At 35.2% G+C, this 27391-nt stretch overlaps 1 protein-coding gene across 5 annotated transcripts in view; it reads right to left on the bottom strand.

The window, feature by feature from the left end:
• The window catches only part of NCAM2 (neural cell adhesion molecule 2), a 504760-nt gene that overhangs the window by 420019 nt on the left and 57350 nt on the right, over nt 1-27391 (bottom strand). For 2 of the 5 annotated variants that reach the window (XM_074389453.1, XM_074389452.1), the window contains exon 1: nt 469-10506. The exons of the other annotated variants lie outside the window; for them this stretch is intronic. In XM_074389453.1, coding sequence (XP_074245554.1) covers nt 469-478 — 10 coding nt within the window. In that variant the 5' untranslated portion in view covers nt 479-10506. Of the gene's footprint in view, nt 1-468; nt 10507-27391 lie in introns of those variants that run through there. 5 annotated transcript variants of the gene reach the window in all.

Raw genomic sequence — 27391 nt, forward strand, 5'->3', positions numbered from 1 at the left:
GTCCTCTTCTGTTTGGAGATTCTTTCCTATTTCACATGGTAAAGCATCCTACTATCTCAGCATCAGTGATACTACCTGACACATCATCTTCCTTATTTTCCCTCACTTTTTATCTCTTTCACAGGAAATGTGTTGATTGATTACAAAGAACATTCTATCTCATGTAAATAATGTGTCCCATGTTATACTTCAGCCACGTGAGAAAGCCTGAAATGTATTCCTATAATAAGGTTATGCTGCAAATGAAATATTAAAATCCCTTAATATTTCCTTTAAATAAATCTAAGCCCATTAAGTTAAATCTAAATGTCTTATATAGTTTCTGCAAAGTGCTTAATGAACTAATTTTCTCCTACGATTTTCTCTAATATACAATATATGCTGAATAATATTTGCTCCCAGATTAAAAGCAATGAGGTGATATTGACTTTCAAGAAAATAGCAAAAAAAAAAAAACTGGAAACTAACCTTTATTCATTGTTTGAAGGGCCTTTAAAGATATAGTCGCACGCCTTTAGAAAGCTGTAGTCACTCACACCCTAGCAGACTGTGCACACGAGTGTTCTGCATCATAGGGCCCCATGTCTCCAACCATGACAGCTAGAATGGTGGGGAATATTTGATGAGAAAGCAGCCAATCCGGAGATTGAACAGCAGCCTTTGGCTCATAAGCCCAGCTGGACAAGGGAGAAATCAAACAAAATGAGCATGAGATAGGGACATGGCTGCAACTGAACTACAAGAGGCCATTGTAAGCTGAGGAATACAGCCAGGGTAGAGATAACAGAAGCAGATGTACAGGGGCCAAAGGTTCGTGACAGAAAGGGCAGAGATGGTAGAGCAAAGAGAGAGCCCAGTCGGGCAAGTTGCCAGTCACTAAGCTCTTTATTTCTACCCAGGTTCCTGAGTAGATGCATCCTTTCAAGAAACTCCCTTTTTGAAGGAAGTTAAATTAAGAAACTCTCCATTCCTTGTAATTAAAAAAATAAAATAAAATAAAAAATACCGTAACTAGACACACCTAATGGTTAATTACAATAACAATAACAACAACAACATCTTAGCAAGATTTTTGTACAGGCTTTAACCTAATCAAGCATACTTTGAATAAAGAGACTCCATTTCAGGTTTTTGTAATCCTGTGTTAATGAAAGAACTTGTCCCATTGAATAAGGATGGTTAACTGCAGAGCAGAAGTGGGAATAGAAAGGGTACATAGGTTTATCTAGTTCCTGTAAAATCACACCAGCACAGTGACTACTGAAACCCAATATTAAAGCATTTTATTCTTATTTAATGTGAGCAAGATTTTCAAATACAAAAAGGTACTATATTTACTATGAGTCCTAAGTATGAAGCTCTATAATTTTAACTCCTATACTTCAATTTATTCACCCACATAAACAAATACTTATTGAATGTTAATTCCATTATCAGTGCCTTACAAGACACTGGGAAGCAAAAGAATTGAGGGGAAAGCACAACATTCCCTATCTCCTTGACATGAACAGGAAGTGTCCAAATATGACAGCTTCTTAATCAATACATATGACATGTAAAAATGAAAGTAAATTGCTAATGTTATCATTATAATGGAATACATTACTGATTACAGTAATTTCAAATTGGAAGGAACTTAAAAATCATACGTGCTGTATGATTCTACTTATACAACATTTTTAAAATGACAAAAGTTTCTAAATACTAGGCAGATGAGTGGCTGCCAGGAGTTAGAAACTGAAGCTAGGGTTAGGAAGGAGAGAAATCAGTGTGGTTCTTAAAAAATAAAATAAAGAAAATTTAAAAATATATATATGAAAAATTCTTGAGACGTTAAACTACTCAGTATCTTGGCAATGGTGGTTAACGGGAATTTAAACAGATGACAAAATTATTTAGAACTTGTCACCAGTTATATTATGAATGTTTGTGTCCCCTCAAAATCCACATGTTGAAATCCTAAACCCCAAGGTAATGGTGTTAGGAGGAGGGGCCTTTGCAGGTTATTAAGTCATGAAGACAGAACCCTCATGAATGAGATTAGCACTCCTTTTTGAAAATAGAGTCCAGAGAGCCTCCCGGCTCCTTCTGCCATATAAAGACACAGGGAAACAATGGCCTTCTACAAACCAGGAAGTGAGCTCTCAGCAGACATCAAATTGGCTAGCTTTTGGATCCAGGTTTTCTCAGCCTCCAGAACTATAAGAAATAAATTTCTGTTGCTTAAGCCACCCAACTTAAGGTGTTTTTGTTACAGCATGCCTAATGGACTAAGATACCATCCACCCTCCTCAACATATACACAAATGAATACAAATAAAGTTGGGGGAAATAACATAGGTATAATTTATCAATGTCAGTATCCAAGTTATGATATTACATTACCATTTTCCAAAATGCTGTCACTGGGAGAAACTGAACAAAATGTACAAAAAATGTCTTGGCATAATTTCTCACAGCTCTCTGTGAATCCATAATTATCTCAAAAATTTAAATTTAAAAAAAGATGAGACTGGGGTGGTGACTTGCAACTGTAATCTCAGCAATTTGGGATGCTGGGGTGGGCAAATTGCTTGAGGCCAGGAGTTACAGACCAGCCTGAGCAACAGAAATCTCATCACTATAAAAAACACAAAAGATTAATTGGGTGTGGTAGTATGTACCTGCAGTCCCAGCTACTCAGGAGGTTAAGATCGGAGGGTCATTGGGAGGTGAAGTTTGCACTGAGCTGAGATCACACCACTGCACTTCAGCCTAGGCAACCATAGTGAGACCCAGTCTCAAAAAAAAAAAAAAAAAAAAAAAAAAGATTATTGTAATTATAAGAGTTCAGCTGGGGTCTAGATTCCAAGTTCAGCTTGGATATCTGTGAAAAACTAGTTTCAACCATTTGAACTCCAGCATTCTCTCCTTTTAAATGAAAATAATAATTACCACCAAAGTAATAATGAAATGGAGTAAGAAGTACCACCAAGTACCAAAGATATAAATTTATGCATTAATTCATTCACTCATCTCTCCAAATATCAGGCACAGACCAGGTTCCATTACTATGTTAAGAAACTGGAAATATAAATGTTACTCCTACTATTGTCCTGCCATTATTAATACTATTCTTGCTGTTGTTACTACTACTAATACTAATTATAGCAGAGCTTCCTGATCTCAAAAATGCGTAAGCAGGCAAGACAGCCAAATTTACAGAGACATTGTGTTTTGACAAATGCTTTGATGGAAGTAAAGACTGCTCAAGGAGCAAAAAGAAGACCTCCAACTCAGATTTCTAAAAAGAGAAATGAGGAAGCTTTAGTATAGGATGTCTGGATATCTGACCTCAATTCTGAAAGTTATATAGGAGTCCAGCAGAGTGGAAGGGCTTTTCTGGAAGCAGAAACAGAAGTGCAAAAGTTCAAATATGTAAGACAGATGGTGAATTCATGAAAATCTAAAGGAGGCACTACAGCTAGAACAAAAAGTAGAAGAGAAGAAAACTGCAGTTCAAATACAAACAAACACATGACATAAAAACGAACATAATAAATCGGCCCAGTAAAACCTTCGGTTGGCATCAAAGACTCAGGTCACCTCTAAAGTACCCTCTACATGCATGGCAAATATAAAACATTTTAAGTATTGGAAACAATAATATAATGATGTAACAGTCGTGGTGAAAAATAGCATAGATAGTAGTAATAATCAGTGTAACCTTTACAGAACACTTTATTTAAATGCAACCTAATTTTTATTGAGCTAGCTACTTTTAAAACTAAATTTAATCATCCTGGTAGAGAATTCTATCTGTGAAACAGAACACTTAAGGTAAATGCTACCTATGGCAATGGTCATAGGATGACTGCAACTTTTTTTTTAAATCAGAAATTACGGAACAATTGTTCAATGCATACAGCACCTCTATACTTATTGCAATCAATAAGATCAAGAAGGTTTTTGTTTTTGTTTTTTTAGCTCTGGTGGGTATAAAGCATGAGATTTCTTTTTTTTTTTTTTTTTTTTTTGAGACGGAGTCTCACTCTGTTGCCCAGGCTAGAGTGCAATGGCACAATCTCAGTGCACTGCAGCCTCCGCCTCCCAGGTTCAAGTGATTCTCCTGCCTCAGCCTTCCGAGTAACTGAGATTACAGGTACATGCCACCACACCGGCTAACTTTTGTATATTTGGTAGAGATGGGGTTTTGCCATGTTGGCCTGGCTGGCCTTGAAATCCTGACCTCAGGTAATCCGCCCACCTCAGCCTCCCAAAGTGTTGATACTACAGGCGTAATCCACAAACTCCAGCTGAGAATTCTTAATAATACATTGTTCTTTTGTTACAGTAGGTAGGTAGTCAGGAATAGGCAGGAAAGGAGATGGTTTCCCCACAAAACACACACACACACACCCCCCCCAGGAACATCAGGCAACCATCAGGTCATGGTCAGGTGTTTGTTAACTGTCTCTTTAAAATAATAATTGGTGACAGCTGGTGTCAGGGAAAGGCACGTACACAATAGAAAAAAAAAAAAAAAAAAACACCTGAAACTCACCAGTTTCTCGACAGAATCTCAGGAGTTGGGTGAACGAGCTGAAGCCTGTGTATTAAGAGGCAAAATGGCAGAATTTAACTGGTACACGACCTCCTAGGAGCGCTCGGCTGGGAAGGGAAGAACGCCTCCAGCGAACATGCGCACAACGCCAGTAAACACACTGCGCATGCTCCCCTCCAACGCGCCAGCAAGCCACTGCGCAGGCGGACCGCCCACCCCGCCTCGAGAACAGACTCCGGGGAGCAGGTAGGCAAGACCCTGGCAGTATGCCGCGACAGAAAACTCCAAGTCAACAGGTCAAACCGTGTAGCTGATCTCTCAGGTCGTCTGCTTGGCCGTCTTCTAAGGGTAATTTACTTCATTTCGTGCCTGATCTAAAGCGTTTTAATAAACCTTCATTCCTGCTCTAAAACTTACCTCAGTCTCCCCTTCTGCCTTATACCCGTTGGTTGAACATTGTCTTCTGAGGAGGCAAGAACTGAGGCTGCTGAAAACGGCATGAATCTGCCACCAGTAACACTTCGAGTTCCAGGAACTCACAGATAGCCACACCAGAAATTTACCTGAATAATGCTATAATTTTTAGACAGTAATAAATTTTAGGGGTATTAATCTTTTTTTAAATGATCAATTCTGACTTAGGAAGTCTTCAATTGGGGTAAAGGTGAAATGTTAATGTCTTTAGGGTTTTTTTTTTTGATATTTTATCTGCTTATTTATAACAGCTTTATTGTGGTGTAATCATTACATAAAAATACTGCACATGTTTAATGTATACAATTTGATGGGGCTGAGCAAATCCATACACACATTAAACCATCATTACCATTAAGGCAATAAACATACCATCACCTCCATAAGTTTCCTTTGCCCTTTTCCATTTATTTTGTTTTGGGAATCTCATTTGCATTTATTTAAGAACACTGAACCTGAGATCTACTTTATTGTTAACTATAGTCATTATTTTGTTCATTAGTAGCATCTTTAAATAAAAACATCATTGTTCCAGGCAGGAGCAGCAAAGGAAGGGTGTTTTAAGCACAAGGAACAGAAAATGGATAAATTTAGAAAACAGATGTTTCATGTAAGTAACTGTTGTTGCACTGAATATTTGAAGAATCTGACAGGCACCGCATTACTCAAATGGTGAACAGATTCTTATGGTAAGCTGGCCCCATGGTCTTAATGTCATAGGGATAGGGAGTTATCAATATTTTTTAAAAGATGAATCTTTTAAGAAAACACTCCTGTGATAATGTGGAGGAGAGAGGAGGTGGTTAGGGGCAGAAACAAAGGGGAGGTGAAATAAATTACAACAATAACACAATAGTGACATGGTGATGGCCTGAGTAAGAAAAAAATGCAGTGACTAAAGAAACAGGGCAAAAGAATTTTTACTAACACGGAATTTGGAAAACATGGCATTCATTTTTCTCACCAATACTGTAATATTTTGTTTACCCCTTTAAAATATTTTATTATAAGGAATCCTATTAGCACAATTTTAATGCAGTCTTTTCCTTCTGAATATAAATCTCCTGAGGTCAGAAATGTGTTGTCATCTTTGACATTTCCATAAATTTTGTCACAGCTTCTCACAGAAGTGTCTTACTAAAACTTTACTGAATGAATGTAACGATCTCTTAATAAAGATGAAAGCAAAAATCACCTCTAAGATGAAACAAGGTTTCAGAGTAACAAGTTCTTATGCAACTGAATTCAAAAGAATTTTTTGGTTTGTTTTAAGTTCCAGAATACGTGTGCAGAACATGCAGGTTTGTTAGATAGGTATAGGTGTGCCGTGGTGTTTTGTTGCACCTATCAACCCTAAATCCCAGGGTATTAAGCCCTGCATGTATTAGCTATTTGTCTTAATGCTGTTCTTTATTCCCCGCCCCCATAGCTGACATGCACTGAGGTGTGTTCTTCCCCTCTCTACGTCCATGTCTTCTCATTATTCAACTCCCAATTATGAGTGAGAACATGCAGTGTTTGTTTTTCTGTTCTTGTGTTAGTTTGCTGCGGATGGTAGCTTCCAGCTTCATCCATGTCCCTGAAAAACACATGAGCTCATTCCTTTTTCTGGCTGCACAGTATTTCATGGTATATATGTACCACATTGTCTTTATCCAATCTAACATTGATGGGCTTCTGGGTTGGTTACATGTGTTTGTTATTGCAAATAGTGCTGTGATAAACATACATGTGCATGTATCTTTATAATATATTGATTTATATTCCTTTTGATATATACCCAGTAATAGGATTGCTGGGTCAAAGGGTATTTCTGTGTCTAGATCCTTCAGGAATCACCATACTGTCTTCCACAATGGTTGAACTAACTTACATTCCCACTAACAGTGTAAAAGTGTTCCCATTTCCCAACAGCCTCGCCAGCACGTTGTTTCTTGCAGTGTGACTGGCATGAAGTGGTATCTCATTGTGGTTTTGATTTGCAAGAAATCGCATTTATTACACATCTGAATGAATATAAAGCTTTGTTTCATTCTACAGCCAAAGGAAAATCACCAAAAAATAAAGAGTTGTTTGTGAATATTATAATCTTCTTCCCCTTTGGCTACATCTGCACAAAGCAGGATGACAAGATAATTGATACAATTAAATACTTTATCTATTTAACAATTATAATTTTTACATGATTAAAGCACACATATATCAGAGCACTAAAATACATAAACACACTATATTTTTCCCTAATAGAAATGGCTGAGAATAAACAAGAGATAATTATATGAAATGCTTCTATTTTGTTACACGTTTGCATAAAACAAAATCAGATAAATTCCTTATAAGTGAGACAATATCTTTCACTTATAAGTAAGCTATATCCACAATGTAATATAAATTAGAATTTTACTAAGATTTAAATTTTACTAAGATTATTTTGCTACTATTCCTATCACCTAAAAAAACAAAATTTGATTGTAAGATTCTATAAATAAAGTAACCTTCAAAATTGACTAATGTACCTCACCAATATTTTTAAATGGTTAGATAAGACTTGGCCAGTAAAAGTTACGTATCAATTATTTCCCTAATAGAGAGTATTGAATAAATGTTTCAAATAATGTGCCAATTAATGAATATGTTTATGTGACATAAAATATTTACCTATAAACAATCTATTTTAAAAAATAGTTAAATACACCTGAAACTGTTTCTAATGGAGTCAGTGAAAGTTCATTTCAAATTCATGTTAACATTTTGAGTTACTGCCTCTATTTGTCTAGACTATTTTATTTACTCTTCCAGGAGAAACATAGTATTTATTTTGTACTTCTCTTTAGTTTATACTTACAAAATTTGCATTGCCAATGTGAAAGCAAAGGTCCTGGGTTGCTTTTTAGAGCATATAAATTTTATTTTATATATGGGCATTCTCACTTACAAAATGTTACACCATGGGCCTCATTCATCTGAAATCGAGAAACAGATGGAGAAACAGGGATCTACTGTTTTTATTTTTGTGCAATGACCAATAGATGATTCTTTCTCCATAATCCTTCAATTATCCTTCAAAGTTTATCAAGGATATATCCTACCAATAAACATTAAAATTACAATAGAAGGCAGAATATTTTCTCTTTTAGGCTTAAATCATTTAATGCGAAGATACTGGGGTGAAGTAAAATGTTAATTCCAAAGCCACACGTAATATACACTGAATAATCACCATATCAGTTGCAAATTACAGAATAAATAATCTATGACAGGCACCTCATCTAAAACATTTTGTGAAAAAGTTTTCTTGAAAAACAGAAAAAGTTTCCTTAAGAAAAATCTAAGAACAAGCTAAGTCAAGTAACTTGCTGAAGATCACAGATGATATATGTGGCAAAAAGTAATTCAAAACCTCATTTTTCTGACCTCTCTACTCCAAACACTGCCTCTTTTTCTCTTATGGCCAAACTCTGATAATGGAAAGAAATGAGCCTCAACAACTGGGCTAAGGTTGCAGTAACCTCAGACTTTATGTCAATGCACTCATTCTGCAAAGGACAGTCTTCCAATTCTACCCTTCTTGACTCAATGAAAGAAGAAAACTGAGAAAGAAGCTATGTACATAAATGGCGTATTGGATTCTTCCCATTTTGCTTCACGGAAAAAGAACAGTTAGAGCCAAATAGTGTTATTTTCACTGCGCATTAAGAAACAAAAACAAAAAAACTATTACAAAACGGTACAATAGTATATCTTCAAACACTTAGTTTTGAGTATGCTAAAATCTAAACTTTGTGAATCATATGTGCCATTGAATATCGGAGGATTCTTCATTTTGGAATCTTTAACTGTTAGAAAGTAAAGAAAATGATATCAAAGTACACTAACCCAGTTTTGAAACAAATAATGATTAGATAAAAAAAGAAGAAGGAACAGCATGTTTCAAACTTAACTGACAGCACTATAAAGATCTTTAAAACAGAAAACTACACAAAGCAAAATGTGCACAAAAGAAGATGGTAAAAAAAAATAAATAAATGGCTCTAATTTTCTAACAAATTTTTGCAAGTGTAAGCCCAAAATAATTACTTAGCAAAGCATTCAAAAAGCTCACAACAGAAACTAAAGAACATGCTTTTTGTTTATTTTTTAGTAAATTATAAGGGAACAAGTTTCATTACGCGCTGCATTAAATGCACAGTCAGCTTAAACAAATCCCATAAAAGTACTAGAGAAGAAAGTTTTCAGTTCATTTCCCTTGTAATGCAAATTATACTTTTATTGAACTTCTTTAGAAAATGCTGATTTTTATTATCTCTCTCTCTCTCTCTCTCTCTCTCTCTCTCTCTCTTTCTCTCTTTCTCTCTTTCTCTCTTTCTCTCTTTCTCTCTTTCTCTCTTTCTCTCTTTCTCTCTTTCTCTCTTTCTCTCTTTCTCTCTTTCTCTCTTTCTTTCTTTCTTTCTTTCGAGATGGAGTCTTGCTCTGTCATCCAGGCTGGAGTGCAATGGAATGATCTCAGCTGACTGCAACCTCTGCCTCCTGGGTGTAAGCAATTCTCCTACCTCAGTCTCCCAAATAGCTGGGTGCCAGGAGGGTGCCACCAGACTCAGATAACTTTTGTATTTTCAGTAGAGATGGGGTTTCACCATTTTGGGCACGCTGGTCTTGAACTCCTGACCTCAGGTGATCCACCTGCCACAACCTCCCAAAGGGCTGGGATTACATGTGTGAGCCACCAAGACTGGCTAATCATATTCTTAAGATACATCATCTTAATCTTTTATTTTTTAAGCATACATTTCTTTGTTTATCTTTAGAGAGGATTTCATTTTTCAAAGAATGGCTTCTTTTGTTTTATATTGACATATTGAATCATATTTGATAGAGAGTGAATGTTTGTGTCTTAGCAAGTTAAGATTTTATATGTTAACATGTCAGGTGTTGAAATCCCAACCCTCTATGTGATGGCATTATGAGATGGAACCTTTGGCAGATAATTAGGTCAAGTCCTTATGAATAGGATCAGTACTCTAATACAAAGATGTGAGGAAGCAAAAAGCATCCGATTACAAAACTGTAAACTCACTCTGCTCTTCCCTGCATGAGTATACAACAAGGTCACCAACTGTCAGTCAGAAAGAGGGCCTTCACCAAGAACCTGACCTACATGGCACCCTAATCAGACTTCCAGATTCCAGAACTGTGGAAATAAATTTCTGTTGTTTAAACTGCCCGGTCTGTGGTATTCTGGTATAGCAGCCCTAACTGAGTAAGACAATGTTCAGGTTGGATTTAAATACCGAGTATTCCAATAAAGGAAAGTCAGTATATATTTAAATCATAAGCAATTATACCAGGTATTATGTTTCTTGAACAAAGCAGAATTTTTTTTTAATTGTACTTTAGATTCTGGGGTACATGTGCAGATCATGCAGGATTGTTGCATAGATACATACATGGCAATGTGGTTTGCGACCTCCATCCCCCGTCACCTATATCTGGCATTTCTCCCCATGTTATCCCTCCCTACCCACCCTCCACTTTCCCTCCCCGCCCCCCCCCCCATTTTCACTCATAGGCCGGTGTTGGACAATGAGAACACATGGACACAGGGTGGGAAGCATCAAAGCAGAAATTTACTTGGAACAACTTGCTGAAGATAGTTGAAAATGCCGTGTAGTCCCATGGAAAGCTCTACCCTGCAGCAAAATCAGGCTTATCTGTAAGCCTGTAATTTCACTTAGGTTTCAGCAAACACAGGTAAATCCAAAGGCACTACACTCAAAACCGATTATGCATCCATTAACAGGAGCTGCCCTTGAATCAGATCTATCTTTCACAAACTTTTTGCTAGGATGGCTACTATGGATTAACTGTGGCTCCTAGACTTTGAACCTACCCATGTAATCCTGCAGAAAGCCTACCCACGTAAACCGAACCTTGTTGGGTACTATTTCAACCAATAATACTGAAAAAATTGAACTCAGACCTGGAACAAGAAAACCTAATAGACATTTACAGAGCTCTCCACCCCAAATCCACAGAATATACATTCTTCTCAGCACCACTTCACACATACTCTAAAATTGACCACATAATTGGCAATAAATCACTCCTCAGCAAATGCAAAAGAATGGAAATCATAACAAACAGTCTCTCAGACCACAGTGCAATCAAGTTAGAACTCAGAATGCAGAAACTAACTCAGAACCGCACAGCTTTATGGAAACAACAACTTGCTCTTGAATGTTGACTGGATAAACAATGAAATGAAGGCAGAAATAAAGATGTTCTTCAAAACCAACGAGAACGAAGACACAACATACCAGAATCTCTGGGACACATTTAAAGCAGTGTCTAGAGGAAAATATATAGCAATAAGTGCCCAGATGAGAAGCAAGGAGAGATCTAAAACTGAAACCCTAGCATCAAAATTGAAAGAGCTAGAGGAGCAAGATCAAAAAAACTCAAACCCTAGCAGAAGACAAGAAAAATTTTCAAACAGATTGAGAGTTTGGGTAATCAGTAAACCCATAAAATTCACCAATTTTTACCAATTTGCTTAATTCCTCTAAATTGATAGCGCTCACGTCTTTCTCATTTGTTCCCTTCATTTCTCATGTTCCTTCCTTTCCTCTCAAATGCCTGCTCCCTAAGGTTGAACAACACGCCTTATATTATTCAATCTTTACATTCTCTTTCTTGAAGATCTCATTTGCTCACATGAATTCGTATATCAGTTTTTCATGAAAACACTGAAACCTCTATCTCAATTTGTGACTGCTCGGAAGCTTTGATTATGGATTTGTAATCAGCTGGTTAAAATTTCTTTTCTAATAACCATCAATTTAATTCACTAAGTTTAGATGTGTACTTTCAAAACTTTACTTCCCATATACCTTCTTTTTCTACTAATGATACCGCCAACATTCCAATTTACCAACCTCATTACAGGCATTTCAAATTCTCTAAGTGTTCTTCAAATTTAACGCCTAACTACTTTCCATTGTCCTCTCACAATATTTATTGGATAGCCCATTCCTAGCTAGACTCACTACTTACCAACAAGATGTAGTTCATTACCAATTCATCAACAGAGGCGAGAAGAGCTATTGGAATATCCATAGTTCTTGCCGTCTTTAGTTAATCAGGCACATTGCTGCATTCCACGCACTGGGCAACTCTACACTGACCACCCAGTCTCCCTATATAAAAGTCAATGGCTTCTTTACCTATAATATGAAGACCACAAATATTACCACGACATGTTAGATCTAAATTTGCTATAGCTTCCCTTTTCACCCTCCAGCTACTCACTGTAAATAAATACCCATGTTTTTCTTTTTTGCCCTCATTTCACCCTCCTCTTCCTCTCTTCGATTTTCTGACCTTTCTTTACCCTGTTATCAATGCTGATTACTCCCCCTTCTTTAGTTTCTGACATATTTATGTATCCATCTAATTATATGGCATTTTGACAGTTAATGAAAGACTTTTTGTATTGCCATTTAACTATTTTTTCTGTCTTCTATTTGTGCCAAGATTTGCCATAAACTCATAACATATTTACATATTAGATGATACATATAACATAACATAGATTATATAGGTGTGTGTACTTTTACAAAAGCGTTGTTCATTTTGCTTTATTGTTTGATAGTTTGGCCTCCATATTAATGTGTCTAGAGCTTGATCTTTGAGCTCTGTGAAAAATGTTCTTGAACCAGGCAATAACATTACAATTTATTTTGTAGGTTGTAACATATTTTAGCATGCAAGGAACTTATTTAGCATGCATGCATATACACACACACATACACATTAAGTTGCTTGTGTTCACAGTGTATGTGAAGGTAATTTCAAGAAAATATGTTTTAAAAGCAACAATAGAAAGATAAGAGAAGTACAGGGCACCACTTAAAAAGGGTTATGAACTCTGTCACAGAAGGTCCCCAGAGGATATGTCACTGCAGTTGAATGCTTAAATATTGGAAAATTTTCCAAGTAGACATCAAGAGGAGCTGGAAACAAGAAGTGTAAAATTTAGGCTAGCTTTCCTTCTTTTTTAGCTTTGTACCTCTACACCTAGGAAATATTTCATTTTGCCACTTATCACTTCCCTGCCTTCGAAAGTACAGGCATCATGGTATTAATCTAGTCCCATAATTTGTGTGATATATTTGATTTCTGGAATTCTTCAAAACATCTTTAAAAGAAGGGTAGGTCAAATCATGTTTCAGTGGGTAGATAATTGAAGAATCATAACCAGGTATTAGAACTTAACCATGACAAAGAAGTATTACTATACTATGGCTAAACTGTAAAAGAAAACATTTCCTTTGGTATAAGAAAGAGAATTAAACCTCTTTTTGGTTTGCAGTTACTACTCTGGGAAAACAGTCAAGTTAAGGACGGAGATGATGTTGATAACTAATGCATTTTAAACCTAAATAGTCTTTCTGTAATTTTCAAGGTTAAACAAAAATATTACTCAGATACAACTTGTATTCTCCCTACTCCTAGAAAATGAACTGACATACACAGTGAAAGACACATCAGTACTGATTAAGTACGTTTAATAAATCACCCATATTTCTTCTTAGAAAATTAGTGGATTCAACTGGTTTCAGTCAAATATTTACATAGGGATATAGCACACAATGTATGAAAACTCTCCCGAGTTTCCATGGGTTTCTGAATATTCTTCATAGTGAATATAATCACAGCTGTATTTTAATCATATATAATTTATCTAGCGTACATTATCTGATAAAGTCAGTTTTCAAAGTCACATTAAATTGCATCCCTTTGGAAATTACAATGTATCCATTTGGCAGAGTGATTCCAGGACTGCATTTGGCCATGGATATGTGACAGTACTTTTATATTTTATTATGAGTTACAAGGTCGAACTAGTAGTGAAAAAAGCAATGATAGGTGCTGTGAAAAGTTTAGATATATATAAAGTTACCTCACAAACTGGAATAGTAACAACTTGGACAAAGTTTGTAGCACCCATTACCCAAATAATAACACAAAAGAAGAGGGTAATAACAGTAAGTCATTGGTCATTGCACAGGCCTATAATCCTAGAACTTTGGAGGCTAAGGCATGCAGATCACGAGGTCAGGAGTTTGAGACCAGCCTGACCAACATGATAACACCCCATCTCTACTAAAAATACAAAAATTACTCAGATATAGTGGTGCGTGCCTGTAATCCCAGCAACCTGGGAGGCTGAGGAAGGAGAATTGCTGGAACCCAGGGGCGGAGGTTGTAGTGAGCCAACATGGCACCACTGCACTCCAGCCTGGGTGACAGAGCGATTCTCTGTCTCAAAAAAAAAAAAAAAAAGAAAAAGAAAAAGAAAAGAAAATGCAATACCATGACTATCACAGGACACTTTTGTGTGGGGGCTCACACCTGTAATCCCAATCCCATCACTTTGTGAAGCCAAGGCAGACGGATCACCTGAGGTCAAGAGTTCAAGACCAGCCTGGCCAACATGGTGAAGCCCCATGTCAACTAAAAAATAATTAGCCAGGCATGGTGGCAGGTACCTATAATCCCAAATACCCTGGAGGCTGAGGCAGGAGAATTGCTTGAGCCTGGGAGGCGGAGTTTACAGTGAGCCAAGATCATGCCACTGGGCTCCAGCCTGGACAACAGAGCAAGACTCTGCCTCAAAAAAAAAAAAAAAAAAAAAAGTTATTATTTTGTAAGTACATAGTCTTTATTTGGTTATGTATGTCTTTCATGAAAAGTTAAAGGAACACCTCGCATACATGAAAACCAAGTTCCTCAATTAGAAAGTATTTCTTTCATCAAGTAACTAAGCTTTACAAATGTAACACTTTTCTGAAGAAATTATTTTTCTTTAATGTATCCTGATCCAATTCCTCTGCCCCAATATACATAATCTGTCTCTATTGTAACTCATATAAACAAGTCAATGAGCTATATTCCATAACTCCCTTGATTATACAAATATATGCTAATAAAGTATATACTGATTCTATTTTCATCAAAAGAGAAATAGATATGACCCTGCCACTTTATTTACATCTCTCATGCTCTTAGAATAATTTATGCAAGTCTACTTTTTTTCTTTCTTCACAGGAATTTAAAATAATTGTATGTAATTAATATAAGTAGAATAATTATGTTAGAATTACAGAAAGATCTTAACAGTGTTTGGTGGCAGGGTGGGGGGGGAGGGTCTGTGAGAGGTAGGACGATGCAAGAAAGAATATGGAATGTATTGTATAATATCAGAGTGTGAATTCTCCCAAAGTTTTCAATACATATTGAGAAGAATTGAGTGAAATGTTCAAAAATGTTCATTCATATGACAATTCATATTATTCCCATATAAAAGAGATATCGCATATTTTAAGATCAATAATTCCATTTTTGTATATATATGTGAGTAGCATATTATAAAATTTATACTTGCAATATTCATTAATTCTCATATTTTATAAACAAACATGATACACAATTTCCTTCTTCATACTTGTTAATGAAGTTTATTTTTTCTATAAAAGAGCACTTTTCAGTAATGTATTTTTAATTGAAGCAATATATTTTCTTTCATGCCAGCTTTAAAGATAAGTAATTTTATCAATTTTTACCTTTAAATTTACTGTGTAATGAATTTTACCATATTTAAATATAATTTTATAATAGATATGTGTATTTTTAAACATAAATTTAAGTATATTACCAATCATTTAAAAAAGTTGTTATGCATACAGCCACATTCTTAATCTACATAAACCTACTTAAATAGATGCACATAATTTTAATGATTTTTCAGTAGCAATATAACATTTAGCTAACATTAAGGTAACATCCCCAATAGAATGAGTATCAGTAACACATGCTACAGTTATTCTGTAGTTCTCACCATTGCTAAGATCAAATGATCACTTCCTATCAATAACACAGTAATTCAGTATTTCCATAGAAACATTAACAAAACTGACTTCCAAGCATCTAAGAATGCTTTGGGTACATTAAACACTTATCAAAAAATTTTATTTGCTATTGGTTTAAATGTGAATATATTTATAATACTTGTAAAATGCAAATCTGGTTCCACAATCATTCTAAATTTCCTGCGGATTTTAAAGTAAAAGAACAAGAAAAAAGCCAACAACCTAAAATACACCATTAGTATACCTACGTTGAACTTTCTTGCACATAGAAGCATCAACAGTATCATGTCAAAAGATCAAACAGTGGTTTCACAGTTACATCCTTTTTTAGCTACTGTATCCCATAATACCAATAACAACAGCAGAAGCAACAATAAAACAATTAATGGTTTGAATTAAATGCCTTAAAGGTATATATATATATATCTCTCTGTGTGTGTGTGTGTGTGTGTGTGTGTGTTATAAAAAAACTGCATTTAGAGTTATAAATTCTATACATGGAATAATTCAAATCAATTCAGGTGTCATTTTAAAATGTGCTAATATACAAAAATTAACTTAAACACCAATCTCCATTCTCTGGCAAAGCAAGGGAATGCTAATGAAAAACTATATTCAAACTCTGATCATAAAATCAAGCATCTATTGATTTGTAAGAAAATGATAAATTCATCAGCACAAGATGAATCTCTTTTACATTTCAAATTCCATCAAACTGAAAAGAAAACTGAATAGAGAAATATCCAAATTACATAGAATATCCCAAGAGGAAGTATTGTCCTTGTGTCTCTAATTTGAAATTCATTCACTGATCAAAGGGACATTAACAAGGACACTCCCTGCTCAGTAAATCTGGAGACAGGTCATAGAGGCATCTGTTCTCCATATACCTATTTAATGAGGTCATTTGGTACACATACCATGCATTGGGGAGTGCTTAATTTTTAGTAGGACCATTAATCTAGCTAAGAGTTAGTGAATTAAAATTATCTTTGAATTGAAATATAACACTCCTTTGTCTAATTTACTCAAATTTATTGACATAAAACTCTTACATATAAAACCTTTTCATAAATGGCTAAGAATAAATATATTAGTCATAGTACACACTCCCATCAAAACAATGAAGCACTTCTGTGACCTTGAAAATAATTAGAACTCAACAAATTTCAAATAATGAATATTGAATTTGTCTTGTAATAGCCATCTTCAATGAATTGGGACTCTAGAAACCTTGAGGTATACTGATTATAGAATAACTTTCCAAGCCATCATTTTTAATAAAAGATACTTACATGATTAGAAACATAATGTAAAGAAGATTCACCTATTCAAAAATGAGGAGAATAAAAAGCATTCATGCAATGCCACATAACTTATGGTTTATGATGCTTTGACTGTGAGCTGTTTAAAGTATTTGTTGTTTTTGTTTTTGTCATTGTATTAGGTAGCTTTTTATTATCCACAGAGCAGATATAAGTAAAAGCATTAAAGCTTAAGACTCATGCAATCAAACGAGGGAAAGAAAGAGCCGTATGACTTGGGGTTTTCAGTACAATTTTTTTGTTAAATGGAATTAAAGGATAGGAAGTGCTATTGGTCTCTGACTCCTATAAGAGGTTTTTTTTGTATTTTCTTTGAGACAGAGTCTTACTCTGTTGCCCAGGATGGAGTGCAGTGGTGCAATCTCGGCTCACTGCAACCTCCACCTCCTGGGTTCAAGCGATTCTCCTGCCAGTCTCCTGAATAGCTGGGATTGCAGGCATGCACCACCGTGCCCAGCTAACTTTTGTATTTTTCGTAGAGACATGTTAGCCAGGCTGCTCTCAATCTCCTAACCTCAGATGATCCACCTGCCTCAGACTCCCAAAGGGCTGTGATTACAGGCGTGAGCCACTGCTCCCAGCCTTGGAAGTGAGACTGTTAATCCTGGACAAGAAGTGACCACAGAGTAATCATGTAGCTCATTGATGAAGTTCTTATCTTTTTTGACATGTAGGTTTACATACTGACAAATTTAGTAGCAGTCCCACAAGTAAACAGTTACAATAAGCTAAAACCCATTTCCTAAGGCCTTCAGATTAATGTTTCTCTGTTTTCTGTAGCAAGATTCAAGTGTTACCAGAAACTGTCCACATGAATTTCTAGGGGAAAAGTTAAAGCAATTTAAACAAAATGACACATCTCAGAGAGTTATGAACCGTGAGGGGCAAGAGATCCCTTGTTCCCACAGCAATTCTTAGAATGACTAACCTAGCTGGTGACCACCTGCTGGTGGAAGACAATGCTTTCAGTAGAGAAAAGAGAATTAATGACAGAACCTTAAAAGGAGGAAATCAGTAAGATATCAATACTAGGATATAGTATAATTTTTAATGAGTTCCATGATTGAGAAAATTTGGAGCCAAGATATTTAAGAAGCTTTCTGCCCAGCACATTCCATAGTAGTTCTAGGCCAGCCCCTTTTAAGAATACTGGAATAAAGATTCACATTGTTCTTTAAGATAACTAGACTGAGTCTCCTTTTATTATACTCTAAAGTTAGAAGAGTTTGTACTTGGATTGAAGTCACAATTCTTAGCATCCCCTCAGGGGCTGGTGGAACCTTGACCCCACCTATATCTCCACCCTCATAGCCTCCACAGTCAGTGCTATAGCCACATTGACCTAATTTTGCTTCCAACACGCACTAAAAGCTCACAACTCAGGGCCTTCACATATCCTGCTCCTTCTACTCAAGATCTGTATCCCACTAATTCTTTGGCAAGAATCTTCTAGTATCCCTCAGGTCAGAGACAATTAGTAAATTCCTGGATGTCCAAATCAAAAAAAATTAACTTTGTTTTCTCCTTGGCTGTTATCAAGAAATCATAATATATGCAAAAATTACATGCCCATGGCCAGAACAGAAACAATATTGATGTGAGAAACATTATACAATTTTTTGAACATTTTACCCCAGAGCTTAGTAATATACCTAATAAATAATAAGCTCTTAATAAACATAAAGAAAACAAATCCAGTAATTATAATTATAATGTATGATATCAGTAATATCTAAAAAGCACTAATATTAGTGTATGAAATATTTAATTATTGAATAATGTTGATTTTTGTCTTATTTTGCTTTATTTTTGCTTGTTTTCTTTCAAAAGTACTACACACATAATAAGGTAAATATTTTAATAACTAGAACACTTGTTTTTTCTTTTGACACTTTCTATATTCATTTTTAATCGTTCAAATTGTGCATTTCATTTACCATTAAGAATGTAACGTATCCAGGCACAGTGGCTCATGCCTGTAATCCCAGCACTTTGGGAGACTGAGGCGGGGAGATCACCTGAGGCCAGGAGTTAGAGACCAGTCTGGCCAACATAGTGAAACCCTGTCTCTACTAAAAATACAAAAAATAGCCAGGGGTGTTGGCATATGCATGTAATCCCAGCTACTGGGGAGGAAGAGAGGCAGGAGAATCACTTGAACCCAGGAGGCAGAGGTTGCAGTGAGCCCAGGTTGCCACTGCACTCCAGTCTAGGTGACAGAGTGAGACTCTGACTCAAAAAAAATAGGAATGTAAAGATAAATAGTGTTATGATTTGAGGGACCAGGGTAAGATTTAGGACTGATTCCAAGAGATAGTAAGGCTGTTTACCTATACTAGAGAACTGGTTTTGCTAGCAGTAGGTAAAAAAAAAAAAAAAAAAATTTCTTAATGTAAGGTCAGATGAACTTGTACTAAGCAGAAAACTCAGATCTTTTGTTTTGTGTTAATATTCATTTTCTCTTTTAGAAGACCTTTTATCCAGCATGAATTGCATTATGATACAACAAAACACTAACACTGCGAAGATACTTGGAATATAAATGCTTTATATTTTGAGAACCAAAATCAAGTATTTCAATTTCTTCATATGCGTATGAGTTATGATCCCCTTTCTCTGTATATGATACAATGTTTTCAAATGCTGATAAACTTAATTTTTTTTCAAAAATGATTATATGATTATTTTCAATCACAGATATAAAGTTTAATCGACCTCTTCATCAGTATAGAATTAAAAACAAGTAATATATTTTTTTTTTCTGAGACAAAGTCTTGCTCTGCCAGGCTGGAGAGCAGTGGCAGGATCTCGGCTCACTGCAACCTCCGCCTCCAAGGTTCAAGTGATGCTCCCGCTTCAGCCTCCAGAGTAGCTGGGACTACAGGCACATGCTACCACTTCCAGCTATTTTTTGTATTTTTAGTAGAATCCCGGTTTCACCATGTTGCCCAGGATGGTCTCGATCTCTTGTCCTCCTGATCTGCCCACCTCCCAAAGTGCTGGGATTGCAGGTGTGACCCGCCACACCAGGCCCAAGCAATACATTTTTGTCTTTTAAAAAAAATTGCTTAGTAGTTGATGTATTCATTTGCTATGGCTGCCATTACAAAGTACCACAAACTGGGTGGCTTACACAACGGAAATCTGTCTCAAAGTTCTTGAGACTAGAAGTCTGAGATTTAGATTAGTAGGGTTAGGTCCGTATGAGGGCAAGTCCTAAAGGGCAAGCTTGCTGTTCCCTGAGTGCCTAACACATGGCTGTAAATAGATGCCCAATATTTGTTGAATGGATAACTCACTGGGATTTGTGAAAGTCTGTGTAAGTTATGATTTACTAGTCAAATATGATTTTCATGTTCGTATTACTATGATTAAAACTGAAATTCTATGCTTTTAACATTATGGATGGGGATGATGATGTCTGTATACTAAGATGAAAAAGAAAAGCAAAACAAAAAACAACAAAAATTAGTTTGAGATATTTCTGTAAGTCAGCATTTTGCAGATGGAAGTAATTTTAAATATGTACCACTAATCTTCAACTTTGTTTACACTTATGAATATATCAATATTTAAAAATAAAAACAAAACCCTCTATTTTTCAAGATATTTTCCTCGTGTAAAGTAAAGCCCCTCTCCTTCCAAATAAATATTTAAATTTTACATCACATAACTTCTAAATATTAAGGAAATATAGGAGTGATATCTCACTTTAACATTTAAGTGAGGAGAGATGGAGTACCTTGGTTAAAGGTTTCTAGACAATCTACATGTTTTAAAGTCAGTTCTATGCTGCCCTCTCTATTATGCCTGCTTTCTAACAAAGAAAAAAAGTGTTGACAGCCATTATTACACTGAAATGCTAGTAATATTCCTGTGATGTTATGGTGATTGAAAATTTACAACACTGTAAATAAATACATTATTCTTTAAAGCCCATGACAAATATGTAATAGATTAACATAGCTAAGCAAAATAACAGTACAAGCTCATATAAAGGATTGTAAGTAGGCATATGTTAATACATATTTACATCTTAAGCCAAGTTTATATTTTAAAATGTTCAATTGCAAAACATCAAATGATTTTATTTCTATTATTTTGTCATAGTACTTGTTTCCTAAGTAAGAAAAGATTCAAAATAATAGATTGGGTCAGGCATGTTGGCTCATGCCTGTAATCTCAGCACTTTGGGAAGATGAGGCAGGCAGATCACCTGAGGAGGGGAGCTCGAGACCAGCCTGACCAACATGGAGAAATGCCATCTCTACTAAAAATACAAAATTAGCCGGGGGTAGTGGCACATGCCTGTAATCCTAGCTACTCAGGAGGCCGAGGCAGGAGAATCGCTTGAACACAGGAGGTGGAGGTTGTGGTAAGCCGATATTGCAGTATTGCACTCCAATCTAGGCAACAAGAGCGAAACTCCATCATAAGATATGTATATATACACATACAGGTATATATAGTATGATTCAATGATTCAAACATAAGCAGTATCTTCTGTTTAACTCATGTCTGAAAGGATTGATTAAATATTTCCAATCAGGCTAGCAATCCAGAGGGCTTCATACTTCTAATGTGATAAGTTCTGTCATCTTAAACTTAGATAAGAAAGGTATCATGAATGTTTATCAACACTAATAGTATAAAATGCATCTAAATCTAAATTATCAGATTATCATTAAAACAGGAACAAATTAAAGCATACCACCTGATGATAGAAAATATGTGTTCGGCATCTATTACTATGATTGTCTATAGCATCCACTTTGTAATTAAGCCAAGCTCCAGCAATAACTTTAAATGACAGTTAGACTCTATTGTCAAGAACACTTTGAAAGGAAATACTTTATATAGGTCTTTAACTCATTTAGAATAGAAATATCAAAGTACTTGTACTATTCAGCTGAACTCTTGAGACTATCACTTAATGCCTACAACCATTTTCACTGCTATAAATTGCTATTCTGAACCATCACATCTTTTCACACCTTATACAATCTTTACTCCTTTTCTACTCAACAAATGTATATTTTAAAGAGAGAGAAAAAAAAAAGATGGTATCTGAAAATCTTCCTTATACGCAAACTTCATTTTAGGCCCAACTTTCCTCAGCTTCTTTCTTTCTTCTTAGCACTTTTAGGTACATGCCTATTGTCCAAGAATAATCTCTTTACATGGGCCCTGGATAACTTGCCCTGCATTCAAGGGCATTCACTATTAATCAATGCTTTTGCATTTTAAATCTTCCAGTTCTTCCACTGTACCTGCTCTAAGGTCACATTAAAATAAGCCAACAAACAGGTCAAAAATGTGCTCTTCCAATAAAACTACATGTGCAGGTAAATGTGTGTGTGTGTGTCTATACTACACACATCCCCACTATGCCATATTAAAAGGAAACATTGCAGTATCCCAATTTTGTCATTTTTTACTCCTGTTTAATAGGGCATGATAGATTTATATACCATTATAATAGACAATTTTAATTAGCATTCAGTAATATTAATGTTCCCATATGTCTTGGAAACTTGTTTCTGATAATGTTTTGATTTCTAAAATTATCTGCTTAAGACAACATTTTAAATATCTGGAAAGAAAATTAAACGTATAACCACAGCCTTTTTTTCCCTTCATATATAACAGTTTTTCTTAAAAAAAACTACCAGAATCTAGAAGATTTAGACTAAAAGTGCACAGAACACATACAGAGATATGCTGGTACATTTAAAACATAATATGTTTGTTTACATTATCATTGAAAGCTAAAATTAAAATTAATATAATTTGATTATTGTGACTATTTTCACATACGATATAATCATTTTCCTGTTTTTCAGTGATGTGGTAAGTTGAAATACATCAAAATACTACTTTTTTTAAATTGAGCATTATGCATAAGAAATCCAATTAAATTTAGCAGCAGTGGAGTAAATACACTCTTATAAGTATAGCTATATAGCCACTCACAAACACATGTCAAGCATGTACAAATGCAATCCTTACTTTATTATCAGATTAGTTCAGACATATGAATAGCATATTTCACATAATTAATTATAATGATACTAACTCCACAGGGTTAGTTATTTCCATATCTGAGCTAACATAGTATCAAAATAATGGCTCCATTATAACCCTTTAACTTCTAGGCCAGAATTTCTCTGTCTGGACACCATTAATATGTTGCACTTTGTTGAAGGTGGGGGTGCTTTATACGTAGGATATTTATCAGCTTCCTTCGTCTCTATTCACTACATACTATTAGCACCCCAAAACCCACGTGCAGTTTGGTGACCAAAAATGTCTCTAGACATTGGCTAATGTGTTCTGCGGGACAAAACATCCTCATTGAGAGCCACTATTTTAGAGAATGAGAATGTCTGTTCATCTAAAATCAAAGAGGATACTGTGCAAAACCATTTTTAACTTGTCAATAAAATGTGGCTTGTTTGAGAAATGCTATGTAAAAGATAAAGTCTAGATTAATATGTACAAGAAGCTATTATACTCTAAATATAAAAGGGTTCTTATATTAAGAGGTTCCCTGAATCATATGGCCATTTAGTTCTTAGTTCCTATTTATAAAAGTCTTGGCATATTCAACTCAGCAGCCACAAAGTCTAGAGTTAAATATTAATTTTACTTAGATTAAGCTAACCAAAGTTGCATTATCTGAAGTTCTGAAATGCTCTATCTCCCCTGCACTCTTTTCTTCCAATACCCTCTCTAAATGTTCCCAATTCTCTAACTCATTTAGCTTAAAAATTTGGTTCTAAAATTCTCTTCTGGATTAACTGACATTGTAGAAAGCTATTTTTCTGGCTTGGATCTGGCTCTCTCCCTGCTTTATACATACTTCTCTTGTATCTCAAATACTGTACACTGAATCCAAAAATAAAGAAATTGACATATATGAAGTAAATAAATGCACCTTAAGTTTAAAAGGAGTCAAGCATGTGACATAATACATAAAAAAAAAATGTTAAATTTCACTTAAGTGGCTTTAAAGGAAAAATGTCATTGCATATTAAGACAGAGATATGCATTGTCAAAGAAATGTCTGGGATATTAAATGTAGCTATAAATGCCATATTTTAAGTAACTATTGGAAACTGATTATCATGGATAGTCCTTTAAAGAAAGCATTAGAAGGTTGAAAACAGTCTAATATAAATTCATATGGAGGTATTTGTATTAGTAAGCAATAGTAAGAAATACAATGAAGACTGGAAAGGCAAAAATGCCGTGAAGAATAAAATGCTCTGAAGCAAAAAAGTCTCTTTGTTTTTCCATATGGAAATACATGTAAAAGAACATATATTTCTACATGACCAAGCAGGTCAATGTAAAAGTACGATGAATAAAAGAAAAAAATCCTATGTGAATTGATTGATTGATTGATTGACTGAGATGGAGTCTGGCACTGTTGCCCGTGCTGGCATGCAGTGGCAGGATCTAGGCTCACTACAACTTCTACCTCCCAGGTTCAAGCAATTCTCCTGCCTCAGCCGCCTGAGTAGCTATGATTATAGGCACCTGCCACCATGCCTAGATAATTTTTTTTTTCTTTTCATATTTTTAGTAGAGATGGGGTTTCACTATGTTGGCCAAGCTGGTCTCAAACTCCCAACCTCATGATCCACCCACCTTGGCCTCCCAAAGTGCTCGGATTACAGGTGTGAGCCACCACACCCAGCATCTGTGTGAATTTAAATGCAAGTCAGCTTCCACAAATACCTGAACCCATGGCTGACAAAACAAAAGTGTTCCAAAACACTTTACATAGGTTTACAAAGGTAAATACAGTACTTGAGACAACATACTTCTGAGGCTGTAGCCAACAGCTACATGCTGCTTTTTATTTTTTCTTGAGAGTACAGACATATTTGGTGATAATATTTAACACATATTAATACATATTTAATGCATATTCACAAGATAAAATATCATTTGCTTTATTATAAAGTAGATATGTATTCAAAGTGACCCCAAAATATAAATGTGAAACTAGGTTTAGGAATTCAGGCATGCAAAGAAGTAATGTCATGCAACAAACACATGCACATACACACACACACATAGAAGATTAGTCCCAATATTTCGAACTTTAATCAACTGAAAGTTGAAGCAAACTCCTGTTTGTACAAATGCAATCCCCACCTTATTATCAGATTAGTTCAGACATATGAATGGCATATTTCACATAATTATAGTGATACTAACTCCATAGGGTTAGACATTTCCATATCTGAGCTGGCATATTATCAAAATGATTTTGCTCCAACATGACAATCCTTTAACTTCTAGGCCAGAAATTCTCTGTCTGGACACTATTAACATTTTATATCCTGTTTTTTTTTTTTTCTTTGCCCTTTGGTTTTGAGTGTGAAAGCTAGTTTGTTTGTTTGTTTGTTTTTGAAGTGACTTAGGAACGACTCTTTGTTCAGTATATATAATCAATTCACTCAGAGTTCCTGGGCATTAGTGAGCACTGGAGCAGATGGCTCTTGATTAAGTACAAAGCATTATTTTCAATCATGTAGAAGTCATTTTGATGGGGAGCAGGAAACTATTTGCAGAAATAATCATACCATGCTCCTCTCTTGCCAGTGGCTGAGGCTTAAAGGAGACAGGTATTGGAATCTCCATATGAGGAAGGTAAGGTTAACATGAGGGATATCCCAGAGAGAAGGTCAGAATTTGAAGAAATAGCTGTTAAAGGACTCACGGGAAAAGAGAGAGGCCTGAAGCTTTTAGGAGCACAGGTAAATGATATCCAGTTTTAGCTAGTCAATATTATAATTGCAGTATATTATCCTCATTCCTTAGAAAAGTCTTTTTAAAATGACAACTTTAAAAATGCTTTTGTTAAATATGTAATAATGGCAATTGCATGGAGAAAGACCCAAAACCAGTTGTGATGGGGAAAAATTATGAGCAGAGATTATATGAGGAATAACAAGTAACGATCAGGAAGGATTTGTTGGGTGCATAAGGACTTTGTTCCAGCGACGATTTATAAGTGTTCTGACATGTACAATAAACGTAAGAGTTAGCTCTCTGAAGACTGGAAACCTTGAAAATACTAAGGTTACATGCATAAAATCTTTAAAATAGAAGTGTCATTGCATGGTAAACCAATTCAAATTAAAAATGATCTCATGCTGTGGAAGCAAAATATATAACTGGTTTACCCATTCATAGATAATTGCATCTCTTTGTTACATCTCAATAGTTTCTTTGTATTTGTTGCAATCACCCTCCTTCTTCTCAATACTCTTCTCTCCCTCCATGCAACTGCTGTTGTTAATTCTTTATAATATTCTCATCAATGTTTAAAGGTGAAGTTTAAAGTGCTTACAAAGTAAGCATTTTAATTCCTCTTAGAATCGCGCCTTTAAATTTTGTTTTAGACACCCCGGGTCTTTCTTTCAGTCTTTCAACATTACAGTGGTTTAGCCTCTTTATATTTTGGGGGGAAATACATATATAAAACACTCTTTAAGAGAACATGTAACAAAGCGTAGGAATTTTTATAATAAAACAAAAATAAAATATTTCAGTTCAATATATAATTAGAGAGGCTATATAATATCAGATAAATCAATGGGGAGAAAGCAAAGACTATGAAGAGTCAAGAGTTTAGTTTCTTAACTTACACGATTCTTGCTGTAATTATGAAAAAGAACCCTGAAATCTCCAGGCTTCCCCTGACTCTCTCATCATGATATTTATTTATTTATATTTATCATTTATTCATAATTTAAAAATGTTTAAACCAAAACTATACCAAGACTTTCTATGAGTAGCAACAATTTCATGTTTCTGTTCCATGAAGGAAGAACTTTGACTCTTCCTGCCTTTCAGATCACTGGAGAGCCTTGCCACACTTCTGTTTCTTTAGGAATGGTAATCTTTGTGATTTAAAAGACACACACTTTCTTTATTTCTCTTTCTTTTCTTTCTCACTCTCTTTCTCTCTCTCACACACACACACACACACACACACACACACACACACGCATATCTCTGTCACTTGCTCTAAACCATCAATTACCCATTTATTTTAGTGTTCTCTGAAAGAATTTTTGCAACTTGATAACTGAGTCAAATGA

Source organism: Saimiri boliviensis, chromosome 18 (genome assembly GCF_048565385.1).
Source record: "Saimiri boliviensis isolate mSaiBol1 chromosome 18, mSaiBol1.pri, whole genome shotgun sequence".
Classification (NCBI taxonomy): Eukaryota; Metazoa; Chordata; class Mammalia; order Primates; family Cebidae; genus Saimiri; species Saimiri boliviensis.